The 26919-nt window shown below is 49.4% G+C and overlaps 1 protein-coding gene across 2 annotated transcripts; it reads left to right on the forward strand.

The window, feature by feature from the left end:
• Positions 1–11555: 11555 nt before the first annotated feature.
• On the forward strand, positions 11556–26490 carry manf (mesencephalic astrocyte-derived neurotrophic factor). Of its 2 annotated transcripts, none has more exons than XM_070895798.1 (4): positions 11556–11711; positions 22806–22933; positions 23595–23736; positions 25119–25208. In XM_070895798.1, the coding sequence occupies exons 1-4, from the start codon at positions 11618–11620 to the stop codon at positions 25199–25201; spliced, it is 447 nt and encodes a 148-aa protein (XP_070751899.1). In that variant the 5' UTR covers positions 11556–11617; the 3' UTR covers positions 25202–25208. The 2 variants fall into 2 exon arrangements, with proteins under 2 accessions (XP_070751899.1, XP_070751898.1); XM_070895797.1 differs by having other exon boundaries at positions 11557–11711; positions 25111–26490.
• The last annotated feature ends 429 nt before the right edge of the window (positions 26491–26919 follow it).

Consider the following 26919-nt stretch of genomic DNA (forward strand, 5'->3'; position numbering starts at 1 on the left):
ATATAATTTGCTGGTGGTCGACAACCAGTTGGACATTCAGGGAATGAAATCCCTTGCGGTTCCTGAAAACCTCTGCATCCTGAAAAGGTGCCCGCATTGCGATGTGCGTACAGTCTATTGCTCCCTGCACCTTGGGGAAGTTTGCAATTTTGGAGAATCCTAGAGCCCTCTCACTCTGTGCCTCCCTGGTCATAGGGAAGCTGATCAAGTCCCTCCTGCGTGCGTACAGGGCTTCAGTGGCTTGTCTAATGCAGCGATGTGTGGCATGCTGAGAAAGTCCGCAAATGTCTCCAGCTATAGCCTGAAAAGAACCCGAGACGTAGAACGACAGTGCCGAGGTGACTTTGACCTCGATGGACTGTGCAGTACTGATGGTGCTGGCAGGTTGCAGGTCTGCCCTTATCAGCTGGCATACCTCAGTGATAACCTCTTTGTGGAAGCGCAGTCTCTGAAGGCAGGTGGTGTCAGGCAAGTCGAGGTAAGACTGCTTCTCCTTGTACTTGCGGGGGGGGTGTAACGTCTGGTCCTCCTCATCTTATATTGGGCACATAATGCAGTGGAGCGTTCCTTCGGTGATGTCGAGTCTGCTGCATGTATTTGGTCACCAAGAGAGGATGAGAAAGGACAGGCCCCATTGCAGTAGCTCTCTGTTTTCCACCGATTGGTCACATACAAGAAATGTCCCGACGAAGATACCTCTTCAATTCCAATTGGCCACAATATGGTCAAGATGTTTTTACAGATGTTCACATCAACTCCAATGACCTGCAGAGCACATCCGAACTCCGCCGAGGTTGAAGCACAGCAGCCTTTTAAAGGACGCGACATGTGATGTAGAACATGGCGTCCATAACGCTGTGATTAGTTCTGGTAAGTTCCAATTTTTCTGGGCGGTTTTTTGAGCGAGCGATATTGTGGGCGATATGTGTGCGAGGTGGTGAAATTGACACTGGGCGATCTCATGGCCGCTAGTTTTGGTAATATGCTCTTTACGACAAAAAAACGCTGAATCTCAGCGTTAAATCCGTGCGGAAAGTAACGCTGGGCGATATTATGGCCGTTGATTTCGCCCATTCTGCTGATTCCGTCCAAAAAAAGTGGGCGGGCAGTAATATTTTTTCTCGGTGTTAAGCCCATGGGGAAAATAACACTCGCCGATAAGTTTCTGAAAAATGGGCGTTAGTTTCCATTTTGTGCCAAAATGGGCGATATATCGGCGTTACACATCATTTCAGCAGTAAACTGGGCGTTATGTGGGCGTTAAGCATGCAAAAAAAGTGGAGGTTCTAGCCCCAAGACTCTAGTGTTGGACTTAAGAATCTCACTTTAAAACTCAACGTGAAATTCTATCATGTTATGATCTCTCTTTCGTAGAGGATTCTATACTATAAGATTACTAATTAACCCTGTCTCATTATGCAGGATAAGATCGAAAATAGCCTGTTCCCTAGGAAACTGGATTGAATACATTCGATAAACTCATCCTCCAGACTACCCTTGCCAATTTGATTTGCCCAATCTATATGCAGATTAAAGACCCCATGATTGTTGTATTACCTTTGTTACAAGCTGCCATTATTTTTTGATTAATACTCTGCCCAATAGTATAGCTACTCTTAGGGGGCCGATAACTGCTCCCACCACTGTTTTCTGCCCCATGTTATTTCTTGGCCTGGACTTTAGGCTTTTCTGTTTTCGGGGCAAACACAGAGGCAGGGCGGAAGTTACCGGCCGGGAATAGGTTGCGCTTTGTAAAGAATTTGCGCCATCCGGGCCGTGCGTTAGGGTGCGCAGCGCGAAGGGAGGCATGTACAACTTTCAAGGCGCAAAAATGGGAAACTCGCGATCTAAAGTGCCGAGCCATGTGCGCTCTGAGAGAGGCCTTGTGGGGGGGAGCTTTAAAAAAAATATTCCCAAAATATTGCCCATGCCACAACAAAAATTGCTAAAAAAATTCAGAGAACAAACACTCGCACTTACCTTTACAGCACTTTACCTTCATCACCACCGCCGGTATAGCTGGACCACTCTGGGTTCCCAGGCAGTCACTGCGAGGTGCGCTTCCAGGTGTACGGGTCATGTTCAAGTCAAAACTCGGACAGTGTCGCAACAAGAGGCGTTGCACACCCAGTGCAGCTCTTTCTGGCACGGCTGCTATGCGTCGCCGCTAAACCAGCCCCATATCTCCACCCATACTGCTTCTACTTCCTAATCTTCTGAGCCAAGATCCTTTCTCACTACTGTCCTATGTCATCCTTAATTATTAGCTACTCCACCTCCTCTTCCAGTCTGCCTGTCTTTTCGCTAAGACACGCAGCCTAGAATATTTAGGGCCCGAATTTGATGAAGGCCACCGCCTACCCAAAGGACTGCCGATCGCCGCTGAGGTACCTGATGGTACTTTGGGCGGGGTTTTCGTCAACAAGGTCCCGCGAAGGTCGGCAGGGCAGCAAATGAGGGACTTACGCCGCCAATCTGGGCAGTAGCCGGCGGGAGCTCTCATTCTCGGCGGCAAAGGCACTTGCCGCCCAAGTGCCTCCAAAGATGGAGTCAGGCCCACGGAGGGTCGAAGAGCTGCAAAGAAAAAGCATCAAAAATAAACCTTCGGAACACCTTCAGGGGACCCCATACAGGTAAGTCCCTGGAAAGAAAAAAATCAATAAGTGTTTACTCATTTTTCTTTCAGTTCTTCAGACCTACCGTCGGGACAGACCAGCCTCCTTGCAGCGGTCCACCCTCGTCCTGGCACCGACTCCCGCCCGCATGAATCTGGCGTCTCAGCGGGCAGGAGTCCACTTACGCCACTTGGCCGCCCGCTGATGTCAGCGGGCGCTTCCCGGTAGTTTTCCCCTCCTGCCTGCTCCAGCCCCAATCGAAAGTGGCACTGGCCAGAACGTGAAGAGGAATGTCGACGGCAGTGGGCAGTGACTCCATCAAATTCGGGCCCGTAGTGCCCAACCCTGGTCACCTTGCAACCATGTCTCTGTAATGGTTGTTAGATCAAACCCATTTATCACTATTTGTGTCATTAGTTTGTCTACCTTGTTACGAATGCTTCGTGCATTCAGGTAAAGAGCAAAAGTTTTAAAGAGTAAAAAGTTTTAACCTTTTACCATTATTCGCTGCTTTCATCTTATTCGTTGATGCATGATTACCTGTAAACTCTCTGTCCCTTCCTGTCACACACTGCTTATCTTTACCCTCAGGGCAGTGTCCCAGGCCCAACCATCTTCAGCTGCTTCATCAATTGTCATCTATGTGGGATCACTAGCCACTAGATGGCATCACTATTGCTGCAGCCCAAGTATAAAAGGTCAGCCATTTTGGTATATTAGTCACTTTGGGCCTTAATAAAGCAGAGCCAAGGTCATACCTCTTGGAGTTAAACAGTACTCAGTCTAACAGTTGTTGCATACACAACATTTGGCGACGAGGCAACAAGAACCTTTGCATGCAAAAGTGAACATAATTGGATTGTTGGAGTGATTCATGGAAGGAGAAGATTGGGCAGACTTTGTGAGCCGTTTGAGCCAGTTCTTCGTGACCAACAAAATGGAGGAGGTCGGTGACACAGATCGGCGCCGGGCGGTGATCCTCACGGTTTGCGGTCCAAAAATTTATGGTCTGATAAAGAATCTATTCCTGCCTGTGAGTCCAACAGAGAAGACATATGAAGAATTGTGTACACTGGTACAGGACCAACTTAAGCCAGACGAAGGCATCATCATCTCGAGATATAGATTTTACACGCACGTTCGCTCAGAGGGCCAGAATGCGCCGGAATTCGTTGCCAACCTGAGACGTCTAGCGGGACCGTGTAAGTTCAGGGCCATATCAGAAGACATGCTGCAGGACTTCTTTGTAATCGGCATCAACCACGAGGTGATCCTGCATAAACTACTGGCGGTGGAGACATTGGACTTGAACAGGGCCATCACGATCGCTCGGTCATGCATGACGACGGATAGAAGTCTAAAGCATATATCAGTTAAAAATCAAAACTCGGCAAGTACTGTAAATGTGATTGATTCGACGTTCAGCAGAGCATCACATGGCAGGGCTTACCCGACTGCATAGCCCAAAGTCTGCCAGCAGGAATGTATCCGATTTCTCCGTGTTGGCATTGTGGGGAAAATCACCGGCACCAGCAGTGTCGATTTAAGCAATATAGTTGCAAAGGCTGTCTGAGAGTGGGGCATCTCCAGCGCAAGTGTCCGCAGATGAGCAAGCGTGCTGCGACAGACCATGTGGAGGATGACTAGCGCAGATTCGGATACGCAATCCGAGATACCAGAGGAGGAAGTGTATGGACTGTACTCGTTCCTAACTAAGAGCAAACTGATAATGATCAATATGAAATTTAATGGGGTGCCGGTATCGATGGAACTGGACACAGGGGCGAGTCAATCAATAATGAGCCAGAGGGCATTCGACAAACTGTGGGATTCAAAGGTTGTGAGGCCCAGGCTGAGTCCAGTCAATGCCAAGTTGCGCACGTACACCAAAGAACTCATAACAATGATTGGCAGTGCCACAATTAAAGTATTGTATGATGGTGCGGTTCACGAGTTTCCGCTATGAATTGTCCCAGTCAATGGCCCAACGCTGTTGGGCAGGAACTGGCTTGAAAAAAATCAGATGTGATTGAAACGACATCAAGGCATTGTCGTTGGTGAAAGATACATGTGCCCAAGTACTGAGCAAGTTCCCCTTGCTGTTCGAACCAGGCATCGGCAACTTCACGGGAGCTAAGGTGCAGATCCACGTGGATTCGGATGCAAGACCCATCCATCATAAAGCTCGGGCAGTTCCGTATATGATGAGGGAGAAGGTCGAAATCGAACTGGACAGACTCCAGCATGAAGGGATCATATCATCGGTTGAATTTACTGAATGGGCCAGCCCCATTGTTCCTGTGCTGAAAAGAGATGGCACAGTCAGAATCTGTGGAGACTACAAGGCTACGATCAACAGGGTTTCGAAACAGCATCAGTATCTATTACCGAAGGCTAATGACTTGTTTGCAACACTAGCCGGGGGGAAGTCGTTCACCAAACTGGACTTGACGTCAGCCTACATGATACAGGAGCTGGTCAAGATGTCAAAAGACTTACATGCATTAACACGCATAAAGGATTGTTTATTTATTACAAGTGCCCTTTTGATATTCGCTCGGCTGCAGCAATATTTCAGAGGAACATGGAGAGTCTACTGAAGTCCGTTCCCAGAACCGTCGTGTTCCAAGATGATCTCCTGATCACAGGTCGTGACTCCAAGGAACATCTGAACAACCTGGAAGAGGTTCTGCATCGTCTGAACAAAGTGGGACTAAGATTGAAACATTCGAAGTGCGTCTTGATGGCACCAAAAGTCGAATTTCTGGGGAGGAAAATTGCTGCTGACGGCATCAGGCCCACGGACGAGAAAACCAAGGTCACCAAGAATGCACCCAAGCCGCAGAATGTGACAGAGCTGCGTTCGTTCCTGGGTCTACTCAACCACTTCGGCAACCTCCTACCTAAATTGAGCACCTTATTAGAACCACTGCACATGCTGCTAAGAAAAGGCGACAACTGGGTATGGGTGCGTCACAAGACAGAGCTTTGGAGAAAGCCACTAATCTGCTTTGCTGGTACATTATGACCCATGTAAACGTTTAGTATTGGCCTGTGATGCTTCGTCATATGGAATTGGTTGCATACTCCAACAAGCTAATGAGTCGGGTAAACAGTCGCATATGCTTCAAAAAGTTTGTCTAAAGCGGCAAGAGCCTGCAGCATGGTCGAGAAAGAAGCACTAGCCTGTGTGTATGGGGTTAAAAAGATGCATCAGTTTGGTCTTCGGTTTGAACTGGAGACAGATCACAAGCCGCTCATTCTCTGAAAACAAAGGTATCAATACCAATGCTTCAACCCGCATCCAGGAGGTGGACGCTGATATTATCCGCTTATGATTATGTCATTCGCCATAGACCTGGCACCAAGAATTGTGCCGATGCTTTGAGCCGTCTGCTGTTGCCCAATGATGAAAGCCATCGCCAGATCTCAAGTATGGTGGCCGGGAATTGACTCTGAGCTGGAATCATGTGTGCATCAGTGCAACACTTGCATGCAGCTCAGCAAAGTACCAGCAGAATCGCCACTGAGTCTGTGGTCATAGCCGTCCAAACCATGGTCCAGGATCCACATAGACTTTGCAGGTCCCTTCCTGGGGAAGATGTTTTTAGTTGTGGTGGATGCATATTCGAAGTGGATAGAGTGTATAATCATGTCATCCAGCACATCCACAGTTACCATTGAGAATCTCAGTGTCATGTTCGCGACACATGGTCTGCCTGACATCGTTGTTAGCGACAAGGGATTGTGCTTCACCAGTCAGGAGTTTCAAGAGTTCATGAAACTCAATGGTATCAAACATGTAAGGTCAGCACCATTCAAACCTGCATTCAATGGGCAAGCAGAACGTGTTGTCCAATTCATAAAACAGAGTATGAAGCGAGTAACCCAAGGGTCACTGCAGACCCGCCTGTCATGCATACTGTTGAGTCACAAGACAAGACCACACACGTTTACCGGGGTCTCGCCTGCTGAACTAATGATGAAGACAGTTCTTAAGACCAAGCTATCTCTTGTACGCCCTGACTTGAATAATCATGTTGAATATAGAAGACAAAGTCAGCAAGGGTATCACAATCGCGCAGCTGTGTCACGCGATATTTCTGTAAATGATCCTGTATATGTTCTGAATTATGGTCAGGGTCTCAAGTGGATCGCTGGTACTGTCATGGCCAAGGAGGGCAACAGAGTATTTATTCTCAAGCTCAAAAATGGGCAAACATGCAGGAAACATATGGATCAGACAAAGCTGCGGCACACAGACAAACCGGAACAGTCGGAGGAAGAGACAATCGATGACCAACCAATCTACCCCCAGTCATCAGAGGACTCAGTGGTCATCAGTGAATCAGGACTTTCAATCACTGACATGTTCAATGAAAATGGACTTTCAATCCCTGACATGGCCATTGCCACTCCCACCAGGTCAGCCACCCAGCCACCAGTCACAACAGACTCTGAACATTCACCCAAGGCTGGAGTTGAACTGAGACGGTCAACTCGGGAGCGTAAAACACTGGACTGTCTCAATTTGTAAAAGACTGTGTTAATATCTCAGAGGGGGGTATTGTCATGTATGTACTTTTGGGATCACTAGCCACTAGATGGCGTCACCTGTGTGCAGCCGAAGTATAAAAGGCCAGCTATTTTGTATATTAGTCACGTTGGGCCTCAATAAAGCAGAGCCAAGGTCATACCTCTTGGAGTTAAACAGTACTCAGTCTAACAGTTATTGCATACACAACATCAATGACCTTACCTCCATCATGAGGTCAGAAGTGGGGATGTTCGCTGATGACTGCAGAGTGTTCAGCTCCATTCGCAACTCCTCAGAAAATGACGCAGTCCGTGCCCGCATGCAGCAAGAGCTGGACGACATTCATTTTAACCACAAAAATCGGGTGGGTTGGGTTCGGGTGGGAGGTTAAAGTATTAGAAATCTGACTCTCGACCCCAACCCACCTCTAACCCATCCACTTCCGGTTTTAACAGAGGCGGGACAGGGGACGGACATCCAACCCGCTCCCAGGAAGCAGGTTAGCACTTTAAATATTATAATAAGGCTGGATATCTCATTTTGAATCTCTATTTTAAATTTAACCCGGCAGCTAAAGGAAGGCCGAGGACTGCTGGATCCACAAAGTACATTTCCACTGTCCTGCTGGATCCAGCGTTCCTTTATCGCCAGCCCCCCACAATTAAACCCCAGCCCCTCCCCGATCTCCCCCTGACCTCCCACATGAGGCCTCCGAGTTCCCCCATGAAGCCTCTGATCTGCCCCAACCCCCGCATGGCCTCCGATCTCACCCCAGGCCTCTGACCCACCCTCTCCCCCCACAGCACCCCCCGTCCCTCCACACCACCACACCCTCCTTCCCGCCCGCAGACTTCCGACCACTGATCCCCCGCTCTCGCCCCCCTCACCCTGCATCCCACTCCCCTCACCCGCCTCCCTCACCCTGCACCCCACTCCCCTCACCCCGCACCCCCTCCCTTGCCCCGCCCCCTCGCCACACCCCTTCGTCCCGCCCCCTCAGCACGCACCCTCTCGCCTCGCACCACCGCCCCTCATCACCCCACCCCGCCCCGCCCCCCCTTCACCACCGCTCCTCACCCTGCCCTCCCCCTCGCGCTAACAACCCTCACCCCGTACTGACCCTCCTTGCTCTCCCCCACCCCCTGGCCCCGCCCCGCAGCTCTGCCCCGACCCCCTTCCCCCGCACCGACCCCACCCGCCCCACCCCTCTCCTCACCCCCCGCACCGCCCCGACACCCTGCGCCCTGCTCCCTCCTCTTGCCCCGCACGTCACTCCACCCACCCCCTCCCCGCAACCCCTCGTCCTTCACCCTGCACCGACCCACCGCGCCCCCTGACCCCCCTCCCACCCACGCCCTGCACCGACCCCGCCATCGCCTCACACCGCCCCCCCATCGTCCCGCCCCGAACCCTCCTCGTCCCGCACCCACTCCCCTCGCTCGGCGCCCCCTCACACCGCTGCATCCCCCCCCTCGCCCCGCTCACCCTCATCCTGCACCTCCCCGTCCCAGCACCCCCCTCGCCCCGCTCCCCCCCCCCGCCCTGCACCTCCTCCACTAGCCCCGCCCCCTCCTCTCACCGACCCCCCTCGCCCCGCCTCTCTTGACCCGCAATGCCCCCCTCCCTCCCCTCACCCAGCGACCCACACACCGCACCCCCCCCACTGTCCCGACACTCCACGCCCTGCCCCTCGCCACACACCTCCTCCACTCGTTCCCTTGCCCCCCTCGACCCCTTCCCCCACACCGACACCCCCTAGCCCCGCACTCACTCCCCTCGCCCAGCGCCCCCTCCACTCGCCCCACACCCCCCCGTCCCGCACCCACTCGCCGCACTCACCCTCTTCCCGTACCCCCTTCACCCCACACCGCCCACCCTCGCCCCGCCCTCCCTCACTCTGCACCGACCCCTCCTCGCCCTGCACCCCCTCGTCCCGCCCCAACCACTTTGCTCTGCATCACCCCCCTCCTCTCGTCCCCGACCTCACCCAGCCCCCTCCCCCCACCCCTCTCGCCCAACCCGCCCCTGCCCGACCCCCCTCGCCCCGCACTGCCCCCCTCCCACCCTCGCCCAGCGACCCCCGCACTGCCCCGCCCGCCCTTTGCCCCGCACCACCCCTTGCTCCGCCCCCTAGCCCCCTTCGCCACGCCCTTCTCCCCTTTCCCCGCACCACCTGCCCCCACACCCCCTCCACTCATCCCGCCCCTCCTCCTCTCGCGCCCCCCTCACCTCCCTACTGCCCCCACTCGCCCCCTTCGACCCGACCCCCCCCATTCCCCCACACCGTCCCCCTTGCCCTTCCCCGACCCCCCTTGCCCCCCCCCCGTCCCGCACCATCCCCTCCGCCCCGCACCGGCCCCTCGCGCCCCGAACCCCCTCCGCCCGAACCCCCTCCGCCCGAACCCTCTCCCCCCGCACCCCCTCGCCCATGTTGGACATGGTGAAAAGTCAAACTACTGTGTATCTTAAAGCAACAGATTTTCCTCGAAGTGTCTTAAAGGATTGCATTGTCAGGCTTTCCGACATATGCAGGATGACATTGAATTGTCTGAGGAGAAAGCATTGCTTGTTTTCTTAAATGTAAAATGCTTCAGTGAGGGATTAAGTGTTAGTGATGGCATCAGCCATAAACGGTTAGTGTTTAGTTTTCGGGTAATGAACATGGGACGTTATATCCATTATATCCATTCGATAGAAATAACAATTGGTCAAAGGTGGTGCTCGAGAATGTTACATCAGATAGTCTCATTTCAGGGAAATAGTTGTGAGGTAAACAATTGCAAACTGTACAGAGATAGTCTGTTTCCAGAGGAGGAGGGAAATAGATCCATCATTTTGACATTTTCCTTTGTTGTCATCACAACATGGTGTGAAAAGGATTTTGGTTGTCAACAGTTTGCCAGAGTGTACTCGACAGATGCAGAAACTCAATATACACTTATACAGATAGGCCAACCCTCTTCTCGATCTTCCTCGTTGCAATGCTCCACCTCACACTCAACAAGCTCCCCGCTGGAGTGGAACTATACAGAACCAGTGAGAATCTGTTCAACCTGCGCCGTCTCCAGGCCAGTACCAAGACCACCCCAACCTCTGACGTTGAACTACAGTACGCGGACGACGCTTGCGTCTGCGCCTATTTAGAGACTGAACTCCAAGTCATAGTCAACATCTTCACTGAGGCATACGAAAACATGGGCCTTACACTAAACATCCGTAAGACACCAACCTGACCCCGCCACACAGCGCGGCCCTGGACACCGTGGACTACTTTCCCTACCTCGGGGAGCCTATTATCAGCAAGGGGAGACATCGCCGACAAGGTTCAACACTGCCTCCAGTGCGCCAGCACAGCCTTCGGCCGCCTGAGGAAGAGAGTGTTTGAAGACCAGGCCCTCAAATCTGGCACTAAGGTCATGGTCTACAGGGCTGTAGTAATACCCGCCCTCCTGTATGGCTCGAGACATGGACCATGTACAGTAGACACCTCAAGTCGCTGGAGAAATATCACCAACGATGTCTCGCAAGATCCTGCAAATCCCCTGGGAGGACACGCGCACCAACGTTAGCGTCCTCGACCAGACCAACATCCCCAGCATCGAAGCACTGACCACACTCGATCAGCTCCGCTGGGCAGGCCACACTGTCCGCATGGCTGACACTAGAGTCCCAAAGCAAGCGCTCTACTCGGAACTCCTTAACGGCAAACGAGCCAAAGGTGGGCAGAGGAAACGTTCAAGGGACACCCTCAAAGCCTCCCTGATAAAGTGCAACATCCCCACTGACACCTGGGAGACCCTGGCCAAAGACCGCCCTAAGTGGAGGAAGTGCATCCGGGAGGGCGCTGAACACCTCGAGTCTCATCGCCGAGAACATGCAGAAAACAAGTGCAGGCAGCAGGAGTGTGTGGCAAACCAGTCCCACCCACCCCTTCCTCAATGACTGTCTGTCCCACCTGTGACAGGGACTGTGGTTCCCATATTGGATTGTTCAGTCACCGAAGGACTCACTTTCAGAGTGGAAGCAAGACTTCCTCGATTCCGAGGGACTACCTATGATAATGAGGGTGATGACGCTAGGCCGCTCCCCCGCCCCAGGCCCTATTGACCCGCAGTGACGTGTACACAATAGCCAGCGTCCGCCCGCAACTCGTCTCCAGGAAGTGGCGTCCAGCGCAAGATCTGGGTGTATGAATCCCATTGGCTGATTGCTCCTCGGCCAATTGGGAGGCGCCAACTGGCCGCTGGGAGACGACGCCGGGCGGAACCGAACGTGATAGTGTGACGTCAGCTGAGTGACATCCAGAGTGACCATAGAGCGGAGAGTGTGTGAGGGGCGGGGCGGTGGCTGGGGGGACGTGGACCAATGGGTGAGTGCAGCGCGGGTTGGGGTTGGGCTGTGCGGCGCGGCGTGTTGCCGGTAGGTGCTGAGGGGCGGCACGGCGGAGCGTACTGTGCCCAGCGACATGAGCGGGATGCTGCTGCTGGCGGGTGGCGTGGCGGCGGCTCTCGTCTTACTGGTGGTTCCGTCTGAGGCACTGAAGGACGGGGACTGTGAAGGTAGGAGCCCGGGATGGGGGGGCGAGGGGAGTGGGGCAAGTGTAGGGGCTCAGAGAGGGGAATGGGGTTTAGTGTGGGGGTTAGTGTGAGGTTATTGAGGGGAGTGGGGGTTAGTGTGAGGTTATTAAAGGGAGTGGGGGTTAGTGTGGGGTCATTGAGGGGAGTGGGGGGGTTATTGAGGGGAGTGGGGGTTAGTGGGGGGGGTCATTGAGGAGAGTGGGAGTTAGTGGGGGGGTCGTCATTGAGGGTAGTGGGGGGGTCATTGAGGGGAGTGGGGGTTAGTGGGGGGGGTCATTGAGGGGGGTGGGGGTTAGTGTGAGGTTATTGAAGGGAGTGGGGGTTAGTGGGGTCATTGAGGGGAGTAGGGGGTTAGTGTGAGGTTATTGAGGGGAGCGGGGGTTAATGTGGGGTTATTGAGGGGAGCGGGGGTTAGTGGGGGGGGTTATTGAGGGTGGGAGGGGTTATTGAGGGAAGCGGGAGTTAGTGGGGGGGGTTATTGAGGGAAGCTGGGATTAGTGGGGGGGTTATTGAGGGAAGCTGGGATTAGTGGGGGGGTTATTGAGGGAAGCTGGGATTAGTGGGGGGGTTATTGAGGGAAGCTGGGGTTAGTGGGGGGGTTATTGAGGGAAGCGGGGGTTAGTGGGGGGTTATTGAGGGAAGTGGGGGTTAGTGGGGGGGGTTATTGAGGGAAGTGGGGGTTAGTGGGGGGGTTATTGAGGGAAGCGGGGGTTAGTGTGGGGTCATGGGGGTTAGTGTGGGGTCATGGGGGTTAGTGTGGGGTCATGGGGGTTAGTGTGGGGGAATGGGCTCTGTGGGGGAGTGGGCCAAGTGTGGGGTCAGTGAGTGGAATGGGGGATCTAGGGAAGAGAGCGAGGGGTAGTTGTGGAGTGGAATGGGGGGGGGAAGAAGGAGGAACTGAGGGAAAGAATAAGGGGAGTCCCTCAGAAAAATTTCAGGGGATGGTGGGTAAAGACTGGATGATTAGGAGGAGGTGGAGCAAAGATGTTCTACAGCTAGGATTAGAGAATGTGGGGGTGCAGGTAGGGAGTTGGATGGGAGGGGATAGCTTAAAGTGGAAATTGAAATAACCCCTTTAAGTAAGAACATAAATAGGAGCAGGAGTAGGCCATACGGCTCCTCGAGCCTGCTCCACCATTCAATAAGATCATGGCTGAACTGATCATGGACTCGCCTCCATTTCCCTACCCGCTCCCCATAGCCCTTTGCTCCCTTATCGCTCAAAAGTCTCTATCTCCACCTTAAATATATTCAATGACCCAGCCTCCACAGCTCTCTGGGGCAGAGAATTCCACAGATTTACAAACCTCAGAAGAAATTTCTCATGTCTCAGTTTTAAATGGGTGGCCCCTTATTCTAAGACTATGCCCCCTAGCTTTAGTTTCCCCTATGAGTGAAAATATCCTCTCTGCATCCACCTTGTCGAGCCCCCTCATTATCTTTTGGTTTCAATAAGATCACCTCTCATTCTTTTGAATTCCAATCTGTATAGGCCCAACCTATTCTACCTATTCTCATATAAGTCAATCCCCTCATTGCTGGAATCAACCTAGTGAACCTTCTCTGAACAGCCTCCAATGCAAATAGTACATCTTTCCTTAAATACGGAGACCACAACTGTATGCAGTACTCCAGGTGTGGCCTCACAAGTACCCTGTACAGTTGTAGCAGGACTTCTCTGCTTTTATACTCTATTCCCCTTGCAATAAATGCCAACATTCCATTTGCCTTCCTGATTATTTGCTCTACCTGCATACTAACTTTGTGTTTCATGCATAAGGACCCCCAGGTCTCTCTGTACTGAAACACTTCACAATTTTTCTCCATTTAAATTATAATTTGCTTCTCTATTATTTATGCCAAAATGGATAATCTCACATTTTTCCACATTATACTCCATCTGCCAATTTTTTGCCCACTCACTTAGCCTGTCTATTTCCCTTTGCAGATTTTTTGTGGCCTCGCAATTTGCTTTCCCACCCATCTTTGTTTCCTCAGCACCCCACTAGTCACTGTTTGCCAACCAGAAAATGACCCATTTATCCCGACTATGTTTTCTATTAGTTAACCAATCCTCTATCCATGCTACCTTATCAAATGTCTTCTGGAAATACACCACATCCACTGGTTCCCCTTTATCCACCCTGCTTGTTACAACCTCAAAGAATGCCAGCAAATTTGTCAAACATGATTTCCCTTTCATAAAACCATGCTGACTCTGCTTAATTGAATTATGCTTTTCCAAATGTCCTACTGCTTCCTTAATAATGGACTCCAGCATTTATCCAACGACAGATGTTAGGCTAACCGGTTTATAGTTTCCTGCTTTTTGTCTGCCTCCTTTTTTAAATAGGGGTGTTACATTTGTGGTTTTCCAATCCGCTGGGACCTTCCCAGAATCCAGGGAATTTTGGTAGATTACAACCAATGTATCCATTATCTCTGCAGCCACTTCTCTTAAGACCCCAGGATGCAGGCCATCAGGTCCAGGGAACTTGTCTGCCTTTAGTCCCATTATTTTACTTTTGTACTACTTCATTAATGATAGTGATTATATTAAGTTCCTCCCTGGGATTTTTCCTTTCATGGAAAACCTCTGGATTGTGGGGGGGAGGGGGGGGGGGTAAAATTAAAAATGCAGCAATGAAATCTGAGGAAGGGGGGCCTTAAAATGTGACTTCTGAAGCTGCTGTTTTGTTTGTGTTGCAAATTGTGTAAAAGAACGGACCATTTTCTCATTGAGCCGGTCCAACACTAGTTGTGTCCGCACTTGATTCCTGTTTTTCCCCCTCATTCCCTGTCTCGGTTGCCCATGCATCTACACAGTGCCATTGGGGTACGGGATCTGGAAATGCTTACACCAGCAAATGCAGCTGACTGGGAGAGACATTGGAAGCGAATTTCCCTGACGGGTTCTCCCGCTCATCCGGCCAAAGTTACAATTGGGAGACCCTCCGCACAGAAATTCTCCACCGGCTGTGCTGGAACTCTCGACTGACTCCGAGTATCAGACCGTCGGTGCCAGTGCATCTGAGGTAGCCAAGGTTTGAGGCCCCCCAGCCTGCCATTGGGGGACTTTTAAAGCAAGGACGAACATGTATTTATATAGAACACGTCAAAATACTTCAGCTGATGAATTACTCTTGAAGTGTAGCCACTTGCAGGAATATTTGAGCAGTCAGGTCCTACACGCAGCAATGAAATTAGATGACCTAATGATCTCTCTTTGGTCTTCCTCCTTCTCCCAATGGAGTTTTCACAGGAGAAACCTTCACTCTGGTCTGATTTTTAAAAGACCAGGTTAGAAATTTCAAGCAATTCTCTCTAAAAGTTTATTTTATTTTAGCAGCATATGCACAAACTGTGTCACAGTTGTAGTTGGCTCAAAACAGCAACAAATCTCTGTAGAAGTATGAGGAACATCCCAACGAACAAGCAGCATCTTCAAACACAAATATGAAAGAAAGCTGATTTCTCCAGCCCTGGAGATGGGGATTTAAGAGCAACCGCCAATCTACAAACTTCCCTCAGTATCTGGCTGGCCTCTAATTCGATGTTCAGTAATTATACTTTCTAGCCTTAAAGGGACAGGCCCGTTTGAACACAGCGCACCGAATAATATACTGTACGTTCCGTGGTATAACATTGCTGTTCAACGTCGTCATCATCATCATCATAGGCAGTCCCTCGAAATTGAGGAAGACTTACTTCCACTCTAAGTGAGTTCTCCGGTGACTGAACAGTCCAATACAGGAATTACAGTCTCTGTCACAGGTGGGACAGACAGTGGTTGAAGGAAAGGGTGAGTGGGACTGGTTTGCCGCTCAGTCTTTCCGCTGTCTGCGCTTGATTTCTGCATGCTCTCAGCGACGAGACTCTGTGCTCAGCGCCCTCCCGGATGCTCTTCCTCCACTTAGTGGCCTTTGGCCAGGGACTCCCAGGTGTCAGTGGGGATGTTGCACTTTATCAAGGAAGCTTTGAGGGTGTCCTTGAAATGTTTCCTCTGCCCACCTGGGGCTCACTTGCCGTGTAGGCATTCCAAGTAGAGCACTTGCTTTGGGACTCTTGTGTCAGCCATGCGAACAGTGTGGCCTGCCCAACAGAGCTGGTTGAGTGTGGTCAGTGCTTCGATACTGGGGATGTTGGCCTGGTTCAATGTTGAACACGCTAATGTTCAACGTGACCTCAAACTCACTGCGCAGGGTTACTAGAAATCCGTTACTGTTTGTAAAAATAACCAGAATGTTATGGGGTCTGAGTCCAAAGGATCATTTGCCATGGCAGTCTGAGGAGGGTGTTCATTAACTCGCACGTAATGTGTATCCCATCTCTGGATTGATTTAGGGTTAGTTCTCTCTCTGCTGTTCTTGAAGTGAGTGCAGTGAAACAGTAACTGTGGCAGCCCCTGTGCATTGACGGGTCTCAGGCCGGTCCATGAGTTGTGCAGTTTATTTCACAGGGCCCCTGCTTCAGCCTCAGTGCTGCAGCATAAATGAGGCGCTTCAGCCTCGCCAGGGATGGCAGGGTCACCAGCTGCTACTGTAAACTGTTACCATCGGCACTGGCAGCAATTTGTTTCTGGCCGTAAGCTTTCTGTCAGCATCAGGGATGATAGCCTAGTGGTTATGGCGTTGGACCAGCAACCTAGATATTGCGAGTTCAAATCCCACCATGGCAAGTTCTGAAATTCAATTCAATAAATCTGGTCACTTGTGGGCTGGCACAAGATAAAATTGAAGCTTCTTATTTGTTAAAACCCAACTGGTTCACTAATCTTCAGGCAAGGGAAGCTGCCAGGCTTACCCGCTGTTGCCTACACATGACCCTAGTTCCACACTGTGGCTGACTCGTTGTGCCCTCTGAAGTGGCATAGCAAGCCACTCAGTTGAAAACAATTGCTAGCTGTTCAAGAAGGCCCAGGAATTAGCAACAAATGCCAGCACTGCCCTCATCTGCAGCACCAAATTATCCGGAAGGCCAACGATGAGAAAATTAAACTGATAATTGCAACTTTCAGACACGTTTGTCTAGGCAGCCGATGCTCAGGAACCCTGGTAGCAGGGTAGGGTCCAGGGTACCAGGAGCCCAGTCAGCAGTGTCAGCCAAGATACAGTGCAGGGCGCAGTGCAGAGCACCAGGAGCCCACGTACAATGAGGGCACTGATCCTGTGATATATTCATGTTGAAGCTCGGCAAACATGGCAGCCAAATTGCACATAGCAAGGTCCCGCAAATAACAAATGAGATGAGCAGTTAATCTCACTGGTGGTGTTTGAGCGATTAAAGGTTAGGTAGGACTCCAGGAGACCTCCCTGCTACTCTTTGAATGTTGCCGTTGGATCTTTCTCAGCGACTGCAGGCAGTTCAATGTCTCATCTGGCAGTGCAGCACTCCCTCAGCACGACCACTTAGCTCGGAGTGCAACCACTGAGCCTCGTTATTGCCTCCAGTTCCCGCGGATCTTCAGACTGATGGACATTTCCAGACCCGACAAGGTTTCACTACTCTGTAAATATCTTGTGCGTGGTAAAGAAAGGACTTGCAATCCCCGCACCTTTCACAACCTCAGGATGTCCCAAAGCACTTCACACTCAATGAAGTACTTTTGAATTGAAGTTACTGTTGTAATATCGGAAACGTGGCAGCTAATTTACACATCGCAAGCTCCTACAAACAGCGAATAAGACACATGACCAGATTATCTGTGTTCGTGGTGTTGAGTGATGAATATTGCCCAAGTCACCGGGAGAACTCCCCTACTCTTCAAATATTGCCATGGGATCTTTTACATCTTCCTTTTTCAGCTTGAGGTGAACGGTACTGTACTGCGTGTTGAGAGGGACACTGCTGTGTTTTGCTGTAGTTTTGTAAAGTTGCTGGGAGGAGCACAGGGTCAGGAGGTGTTGCCGGAACTGCTCGGTGGACAATCACTGATGCCGCAGCTCGTGCTGGTCTGTGGCTGAGGTAACTGTGCTGCTGGTGGGTGAGTCCCCTGTTGGCACTGTTTACCGGAGTGTGCGGTGCCAGATTGATGCTTGGGCTGGTCTGAAATCTGCCCTTGATGCTCCTTGTGGGGGACAGGAAGCACCTTCCCTCGTCTGTACGGCTTGGTTATGCAGTGCATTGAAGAGTCGAGGGTGGGGGGGGGATCCCTTCATTTTAAAATTACCTGCTGTCCCATTCCAGCTCCTAGCCAGGCAAGGGAGTTCTCCCTGTGTCTTGGCAATACTTATAAGAACATAAGAAATAGGAGCAGGAGTAGGCCATACGGCCCCTTGAGCCTGCTCCGCCATTTAATACGATCATGTCTGATCCGATCATGGACTCGGATTCACTTCCCTGCCCGCTCCCCATAACCCCTTATCCCCTTATCATTTAAGAAACTGTTTATTTCTGTCTTAAATTTATTCAATGTCCCAGCTTCCACAGCTCTGAGGCAGCAAATTCCACAGATATGCAACCCTGAGAGAAGAAATTTCTCCTCATCTCAGTTTTAAATGAGTGCCCCTATATTCTAAGATTATGCCCCCTAGTTCCAGTCTCCACCATCAGTGGAAACATCCTCTCTGCATCCACCTTGTCAAGCCCCCTCATAATCTTATACGTTTCGATAAGATCATCTCTCATTCTTCTGAATTCCAATGAGCAGAGGCCCAACCTACTCAACCTTTCCTCATAAGACAACCCCCTCATCCCCCGAATCAACCTAGTGAACCTTCTCTGAACTGCCTCCAAAGCAATATATCCTTTCGTAAATATAGAAACCAAAACTACACGCAGTATTCCAGGTGTGGCCTCACCAATACCTTATATAGCTGTAGCAAGACTTCCCTGCTTTTATACTCCATCCCCTTTGCAATAAAGGCCAAGATTCCATTGGCCTTCCTGATCACTTCTTGTACCTGCATACTAACCTTTTGTGTTTCATGCACAAGTACCCCCAGGTCCTGCTGTACTGCAGCGCTTTGCAATCTTTCTCCATTTAAATAATAACTTGCTCTTTGATTTTTTTCTGCCAAAGTGCATGACCTCTCACTTTCCAACATTATACTCCATCTGCCAAATTTTTGCCCACTCACTTAGCCTGTCTCTGTCCATTTGCAGATTTTTTGTCCTCCTCACACATTGCTTTTCCTCCCATTTTTGTATTGTCAGCAAACTTGGCTACATTACACCCAGTCCCTGCTTCCAAGTTGTTAATATAGATTGTAAATAGTTGGGGTCCCAACACTGATCCCTGCGGCACCCCACTCGTTACTGATTACCAACCCGAGAATGAACCATTTATCCCGACTGTTTTTTGTCAGTTAGTCAATCCTCTATCCATGCTAATATATTACCCCCAACCCTGTGAACTTTTATCTTGTGCAGTAACCTTTTATGTGGCACCTTGTCAAATGCCTTCTGGAAGTCCAAATACACCACATCCACTGGTTCCCCTTTATCCTCCCTCTTCGTTACATCCTCAAAGAATTCCAGCAAACATGACTTCCTCTTCATAAATCCATGCTGACTCTGCCTGACCGAATTTTGCTTTTCTAAATGTCCTACTACTGCTTCTTTAATAATGGACTCCCAACACTTTTCCCAACCACAGATATTAAGCTAATTGGTCTATAATTTCCTGCTTTTTGTCTGCCTCCTTTTTTAAATAGGGGAGTCACATTTGCAGTTTTCCAATCTTCTGGGACCTCTCCAGAATCCAAGGAATTTTGGTAAATTACAACCAATGCATCCACTATCCCTGCCACTACTTCTCTTAAGATCCTAGGATGCAGGCCATCAGGTTCAGGGGATTTATCTGCCTTTAGTCCCATTATCTTACTGAGTACCACCTCCTTAGTGATTGTGATTGTGTTAAGTTCCTTTCCCCCACCCCCCAATAGCCCCTTGACTATCCACTGTTGGAATATTGTTAGTGTACTCTACCATAAAGACTGATACAAAATATTTGTTCAGAGTTTCTGCATCTCCATGTTTCCCATTACTAATTCCCTGGTCTCGTCTAATGGACCAACATTTACTTTAGCCACTTTTTTTTTTCCTTTTTGTATACCTTTAGAAACTTTTGCTATCTGTTTTTATATTTCATGCTAGTTTACTTTCATAGTCTATCTTCCGTTTCTTAATCATTTTTTTAGTCATTATTTGCTGGCTTTTAAAAGCTTCCCAATCTTCTGTCCTCCTACTAGTTTTGGCCACTTTGTATGCCCTTGTCTTTAATTGGATACCGACCTTTATTTCTTTAGTTAGCCACAGATGGCTATCTTTTCTCTCACATCCTTTCCTCCTCACTGGAATATATTTTTCTTGAGTTGTGAAATAGCTCCTTAAATGTACACCACTGTTCCATCAACTGTCCTACACTTTAATCTGTTATTGTGTAACCAACACCACCAAAACAAGATTATCTGGTTATCTTAACAGTTATCTTATTTGCTGTTTGTGGGACCTTGCTGTGTGCAAATTGGGTAAACGTCTGCGATAGCTGTCAACATTTCTGTAGGGAAGTCACTCAGCATGACCTCTAAGATATGTTGCACACTCCCAGAATTTATCGTCATCTCTAATAATTCGTAGAGCAGAGAAGGCCAAGAGGAGATTTGACAGGTGTTTAACATGAAGGGGCTTAGAGTAATTAAAGAGAAACTATCCAATGGATGCAGGGTTGATAACAAGAGGGCACAGATTTGAGGAGACTGGTAAAAGAATTAGGCGACTGAGGAAAAACTTTTCTTTACGCAATGAGTGGTTAAGATTTGGAATCCACTGCCTGATAGGGCGGTGGATACAGATTCAACAGTAACTTTTGAAAAGGAATTGGATAAATACTTGAAAGAGAAAAAATTGCAGGGACACTGGGAAAGCACGGGGGAGTGGGGCTAACTGGATTGTTCTTTGAAAGTGTCGGCGTGGACTCGATGGGCCGAATGGCCTCCTGTGCTGTACTATTCTATGATTCTAATGAGTTGTCTTTTTCCCAAAGTATAAGAAGGGCTGTGCTGATTTTTTTTTAAAATCAAACAATAAACGCACGTGTTTTCATTAAGCATACATACTACCTGTTGCACGGCACATGTTGCACTATTGTGGCATCTGCTAATTTGATGTCTGTGTACAGTAGCATTGGCTGGCACCTGCCTGGCCAGGAGCTGGAGCGTGATGGCAAGCCATTTTATAATGAAGGGGTGTTCCCCCGCCCCCACCCCCACCCGCCCTTCAACGCACTGCATAACTGAGCCATACAGACCAGGGAAGGTCCCAGGTTTAATCTCTGGGTTAACTGACCCAAGCATCAACGTGGATCAATTGGCCTCCAGACGAGGCAGGGTTCCCATTCCTGGTCGCTATCCAGTAACTCTGCTGGGAAGTAGGCGTTGGAAGGGACAGGGTCTAACTCTGCTGCAATGCATTCCATGGACTAAGTTCACCTTGCTCAAGCTATAAAGGTTGAAATGAAGTAAGTTTACTTCATGGGAGTTGCAGCCTTGGCTCAGTGGGTAGCATTGTTACCTGAGTCACAAGGTCATGGGTTCAAGCCCCATTCCAGAGATTTAGAACACACAATCTGGGCTTATCCTCCAGTGCAGTACTGAGGGAGTGCTGCACTGTCGGAGGTGGCAACTTTAGATGAGATACTAAACCACCCTCTCGGGTGGATTAAAAGACTGAAGGGGGTTTAAGCTCAGCATATATTAGCTATTTGGGATAAGGAGCATTAAGCAAAGCTATTTGGGAATGGCCTCTTTCTGTGTTCTGCTTCACACAGTGGTCTCGGGTTGATTGGCGAATGGTTCCCAGCTCCAGAATGTTTGGGAAAGAACCTTCACTTGGCACTTTAAAATAGTGGGTTTGAATTCAGCGGATTGTGTAGTAACCCTGTGCTGTCACTGGGCTCTGGCCAGGGCTGGGAGTTGGAAGACTGTCTAACCATCAGTTGCCTTACTGTAAAACAGTAGACACTGATAAGGGAGCAGGAAGATGAGTAATGGCAGGTTCAACGGTTTTTGAAGGTGCCGTTGGAGAATTCCACATTGCAGGCACATGACGGCTAAACGCAGTGGCGGAAACAGTTGAGCAGAACCAGGGCGGATGTGTGGTAGGTCAGAGTTAGAAAAGCGGGGGTCAGTCAAAGAGCCGAACGGCCTCTCTTTGTCTGCTACAATTCTGCTGGGCTTGGGGGCCCCGGCCGCAGAAGATTTAATGGGATTTAAAGATGAGAGACTTAAATTCATGCATTTTGGAGAGGTTTAGGAAGCCTATTGAAATGAATGAGAGTGATAAGTGTATGTGATGGGATACATGACCTAATTTTGAAGGAGTTGGGAGCTTTTGTAAGGCACAGCTGGAGAAGCCAATGCTGGCTGTTGGAAAGGTTGAGGTGGTTGGAAGTGGGGTCTGCTGGTGGTGGTGGGGGAAGGAAGGGAGGCAGTTAGACAGGTGTTTGAGATGGAGGTGAGAGTTCTTCACAAGGGCCAGTTGTGTGGATTGTAGCCCAGCTCGAGCACAAGGCTGGGCGTCTACAGGTGCACTCTGAGCAGGTAGCCAGGAATGGGGGTGGAATTGGCATCTAGGGTGCGAGATTTCAGGCAGGCTAGAATTCAAAGAGGAGGAAGTGGTGCTTCAGTTGTATAGAGCTGGAGTGCGGTTTAGTTCCGGGCACCACCTTGGGAAGGATATATTGGCCTTGCAGGGGGATGCATTGGAGATTCACCAGAGCGATAGCGGGGCTTAAAGGATCACATTATGAAGATGGGCTGCATAAACCTGACTGTATTCACATGTATAGAAGATTGAGGGGCGATCTGATTTGAGGTGTTTAAAATGATAAACGGCCTCCCGGGTAGATATAGAGAAATTATTTCCTCTGATGGGGAATCTAGAACAAGGGGGTGTAACCTTGAAATTAGAGCTAGGCCATTCAAGTGTGACTTTTTTTGCACAAAAGCCGAAATCTGCAGTGCTCTCCAGCAAAATGCTGCAGGTGGATTGGAGCTTAATGGCCTCCTCCTGTTCCTATGGGAGCTAAAAGATTGTTTTGGTTTTGACTTGATGAAGGTTTTGTTTTTCTTGCAGTGTGTTTGTCATTCCTGGAACGGTTTTACAACTCACTGGCTGAGCAAGATGTAAACTTCACTCCTGACGCTATAGAAAAACAACTACTCCAGACATGCAAGGAGGCCAAGGGCAAAGAGAATAGATTTGTAAGTGGTTGTTAACGGGCATGCACGATGCAGTGTGATGTGCCAAGTTGGTGATTGTGCTGTCTAACTTATCAAACATATACCCATGAAGGCTGATGCAGCATTACCTTTCTGTTTAAGTCCAGGGCCATTTCCACAGCTCCACAAAAGCTGCTTCATCATTAAAGCCTGTGTAACCCCAGCCCTGCCCAACACACCCATTCTCTTCGCAGACAATGGGACACCCGGTACTTCACCCCCACTCCAGTCCACTGCAGACCAGAGGACCAATCGGGAGTGTGTCCGTGTTAACAAGGTGAAAGTTTGAACCCACAGCCTTGCCAGTTTTAGTGCCAGGAGCAGTTTAATGTCTAGCATAAATCCTGCCAGATGGGAAATACTTAATTTAAATCTAACTCTGAATGACCCACCCAATGACGACAGAATTGTGTTTGGCCCAAGACCTTTTGACTGTTTGCATTTTGAATCCGTTAATCATATTGGACCTGATTAAAGCCAATGTTATTTCCAGCTATTAGGGATAGTGCCTTGGGTTTATTTGTGTTGAAGGACAAGCCCACAATGGGGCAAGTGTGGGCGATCACAGCAGCAAGGCAATCTGGAAACGGAAGGAGAGAACTGGGGAGTACAAAAACCACTAAAGCACTGTTTTTGTTTTCAGTGCTATTACATCGGAGCAACGAGTGACGCAGCCACCAGAATAATTAAAGAAGTCTCCAGACCCCTGAGCAATCATGTGCCGGTCAGCAAAGTCTGTGAGAAACTGAAGAAGACAGACGGTCAGATCTGTGATCTGAAATACGGTGAGGGTTGGGGGCCAGCGCGGGGAGGGGGAGGGGAGAGGCCAGCTCGGCGGGAGGGGAGGGCCCGGGTCAGGGCCGGGGCCAGGGTGGGTCGGGTGGGGGCAGCATGCAAAGCTAGCACTTGGATGGTCAAATGATGAAGACAGGCTGCATAAACTTGGTTTGAATTTCCTCGTTTAGAAGATTGAGGGGTGATTTGATCGAGGTGTTTAAAATGATTCACCGGTTTTTATAGGGTAGATAAACTATTTCCTCTGGTGAGGGAATCCAGAATGAGCGGGATTAATAAAATGGCGCCTGTACTGCTTGTACTTTTGAATATGGGAGTATAAGAGATGTAAATGGCTTGTTAAAATCTAGAATCCACTCCCCAGTGCAAGGCTCGAAAGTACCGGCAGTGATATTAGTGGATCATCTTTTACCACCGCCTTGTTGCATTCCTGGACCTGTTGTTAGAACAGAGATATTGGTTCTTTGAAGACAAAATTGCATTTATTGTAGCACCTTTCACAATCCCAGCACATCCCAAAGCACTTTTATACAATAGATAACTTTCGATGTGCAATCACTGATGTGTTTCCCTAAATGACATCAGTTAATTTGTGCACAGAGAGATCCCACAAACAATATGAATACTCAGAGAATCTTTTATTAGTGCTATTGGTTCAGGGATAAATGTTGGCCAAGACATTGTGAGAGCTCTCCTTTAATGGGTTAACAAAGGCATTTGAACAGAAGAGGAACATCATATAAACTCACCTGCTTACTAAGTCATTTTAAGGCTTTAATTTCTGAGTAGACAGATTCCTCTGTCCCTGTTCTGGGTGAAGAGAGAGCAAAGTAACCCTGTTCCTCCCTGATTTAAGCATGCCCCTCCCTTCATAACCACCTAGGGCTGAAGCTTTGATTTTTAGGTGTCAGCCTTGACTCGTTGGTAGCGCACTCACCGCTGAGTCAGAAGACTGCACTTCAAAAGTTCACTTTTGTTTGTTCTGAGGTTGTGAGAGTCACTATATAAATGCAAATTCTTTTTTTAACCAACCACAGCTGCACTGGCAGTCAGCTGCAGCCCAGTGAGCTGCTGCATCTTGGTGGGTGGTTTGGTGAATTGGTGGGGTTTAGTGTTATCTGATGTACCAAGGAGTAGTGTGCATGTGTATAATGAACTGCAAACTCCTGGTTTTAGCAGAGTGGGGGTAGGGTTCCTCCACAGAAAGCTCTAGTGTACACAGAAGATTGTTTGTCCACTTAGGTGGCAAATTGTACTGGTGAGAGAGAGGTAGTGGGGCAGGGGATTGAGAATGGTGCCACTCATGTGTCTGATCTTTCTCTTCCCCCCCCCCCCCCCCCCCCCCCCCCCGTGCCCAATGGCAGACAAGCAGGTGGACCTGAGCACAGTCGATTTGAAGAAGCTGCGAGTCAAAGAGCTGAAGAAGATCCTGGACCAGTGGGGCGAGTCGTGTAAAGGCTGCGCGGAGAAATCGGACTTCATCCGGAAAATCACTGATTTGATGCCGAAGTACGCCCCCCTCGCTGCCAAATCCCGGTCCGAGCTCTAGTGAAGCCTGAATGTGCCCTGCCACCACCTCGTTACTGTACATTTCCATTGGTTTTTCACTTGCCTTTTTTGTATTTATTAATAAAAAGGGGACTTTAACGTCTTGAGATTTGCTATAAAATAAACTGATTATTAGGAAGTGCTGCTTGTGGTGTTTTTGGGGGGTGGGGTGGGGTGGGAGGGGAAGGGGGTGGGAGAAGAAAGAGTTAGAAGTGCAAGGAAGCACTTGTAAAAGTTGGCCAAAAGTTTATGCTGGCTTTCTGAGCGGCGCTGTGGAAGGCAGCCATGCCAGCAGATCCCTGAGCTTATAGTGGCGTTTTGTCTTAATTTGTTAACCTTGGTTCTACAGTGTGCTTTATCTTCTAGGCCATTGGTTCAAATCTAGTCCCAGTTGGTTGGATTAGTCTCCACTCTTGCAGCCAGGGTCCCATGTGAAACGGTTTGATAGTCTGAACCTCGTTCCGATTGGGCATGAGCTGTGGGCACAAAACTTTCAGTAGTGTGGTATTAATTGGCACTCCTGTTTAGAGAGGTCCTATGGCAATTCGGCCCAGGAACTTTGAGCTGGCCAATCTATGGCCTGAAAGAGGGGTTGGTAATTGACTCTGGACTAGGAACAGGAAAAATCAGCAAGAATCTGAGAGCTTGGTTGGCATAGCAATTCCTATTGGAAAATGTATGGTTGTAGACACTGACCGAGTGCAGGATTGGGCTTTGCTGCGATCTCTTCTCCTCACTCTCCCAAACACCGTCGTGGCGTGTTGAGGCTTGCTGACAAACTTGTCCATAGAGTGGCCAAACCACAAAGGACCTATATGAGAAATGGTATGCCTGTTAAGGATGGGGATAGAGAGAGGGGGATACATTTGCAAGAAGTAGGAGTCTGGCTGGTGTGGAAGGCGAAATTCGTACTAGTGAAGTTGTGGACGTTCCTCCCAACTTGTGTCAAAGCAGGTGGCGGGAGCTTTACAGCAGACATTGGGTGGCACTGTTTCCCTTGCTTGGCAGTGATGCTGCTCACCTTGTTGGGCACAAAGATTCACCCTGCTGCTGCCACCCTCCCAATAAGAGAAAAGCCAATAGTCCAGTTTGTCACTTGGAGCTCCCTGTACAGTGCAGTCATCCATTAACCCACTATTTTTTGTTGTGTTTACAAAAATCTTTTCCTTGATCATTAAACAAATTTTTTAATAAAATATCTATGTAGCACTGATCATTTTATTTGTTTAATCAGCATTATATAATGGCTTGTCTGTAATTACTCCTCCTTCCCTCCCCCCCCCCACCCAAGATTATACATCCTGCCAACTTCACTCTTTGGGTTTCATAAACAAATAGCGACTTGGGTGATCTCTCTAAAACTGGACCACAGCATGAATCGACTTCTGCAGAGCGAATGACTTTAATGCAGCAGAAACTGAAGCAGCTCTGCCCACAGGTTTGTGCCTGGTGGAGTGGCCACACATTATTGTACTTGTTTTTAACCAACATAATGTCCTTTCCATCAGAGCAGTCGCTTCCCCCTCTGACTACCTCAGCCCATCTGCCACTGAAACACTCAGTCATGCCGTTGTTACTTCCAGACTGGATTAGTCCTGGCTGGCCTCCCATCCTCCACATACTTC

The sequence above is a fragment of the Pristiophorus japonicus genome, chromosome 12 (assembly GCF_044704955.1).
Source record: "Pristiophorus japonicus isolate sPriJap1 chromosome 12, sPriJap1.hap1, whole genome shotgun sequence".
In the NCBI taxonomy this organism is placed as follows: Eukaryota; Metazoa; Chordata; class Chondrichthyes; family Pristiophoridae; genus Pristiophorus; species Pristiophorus japonicus.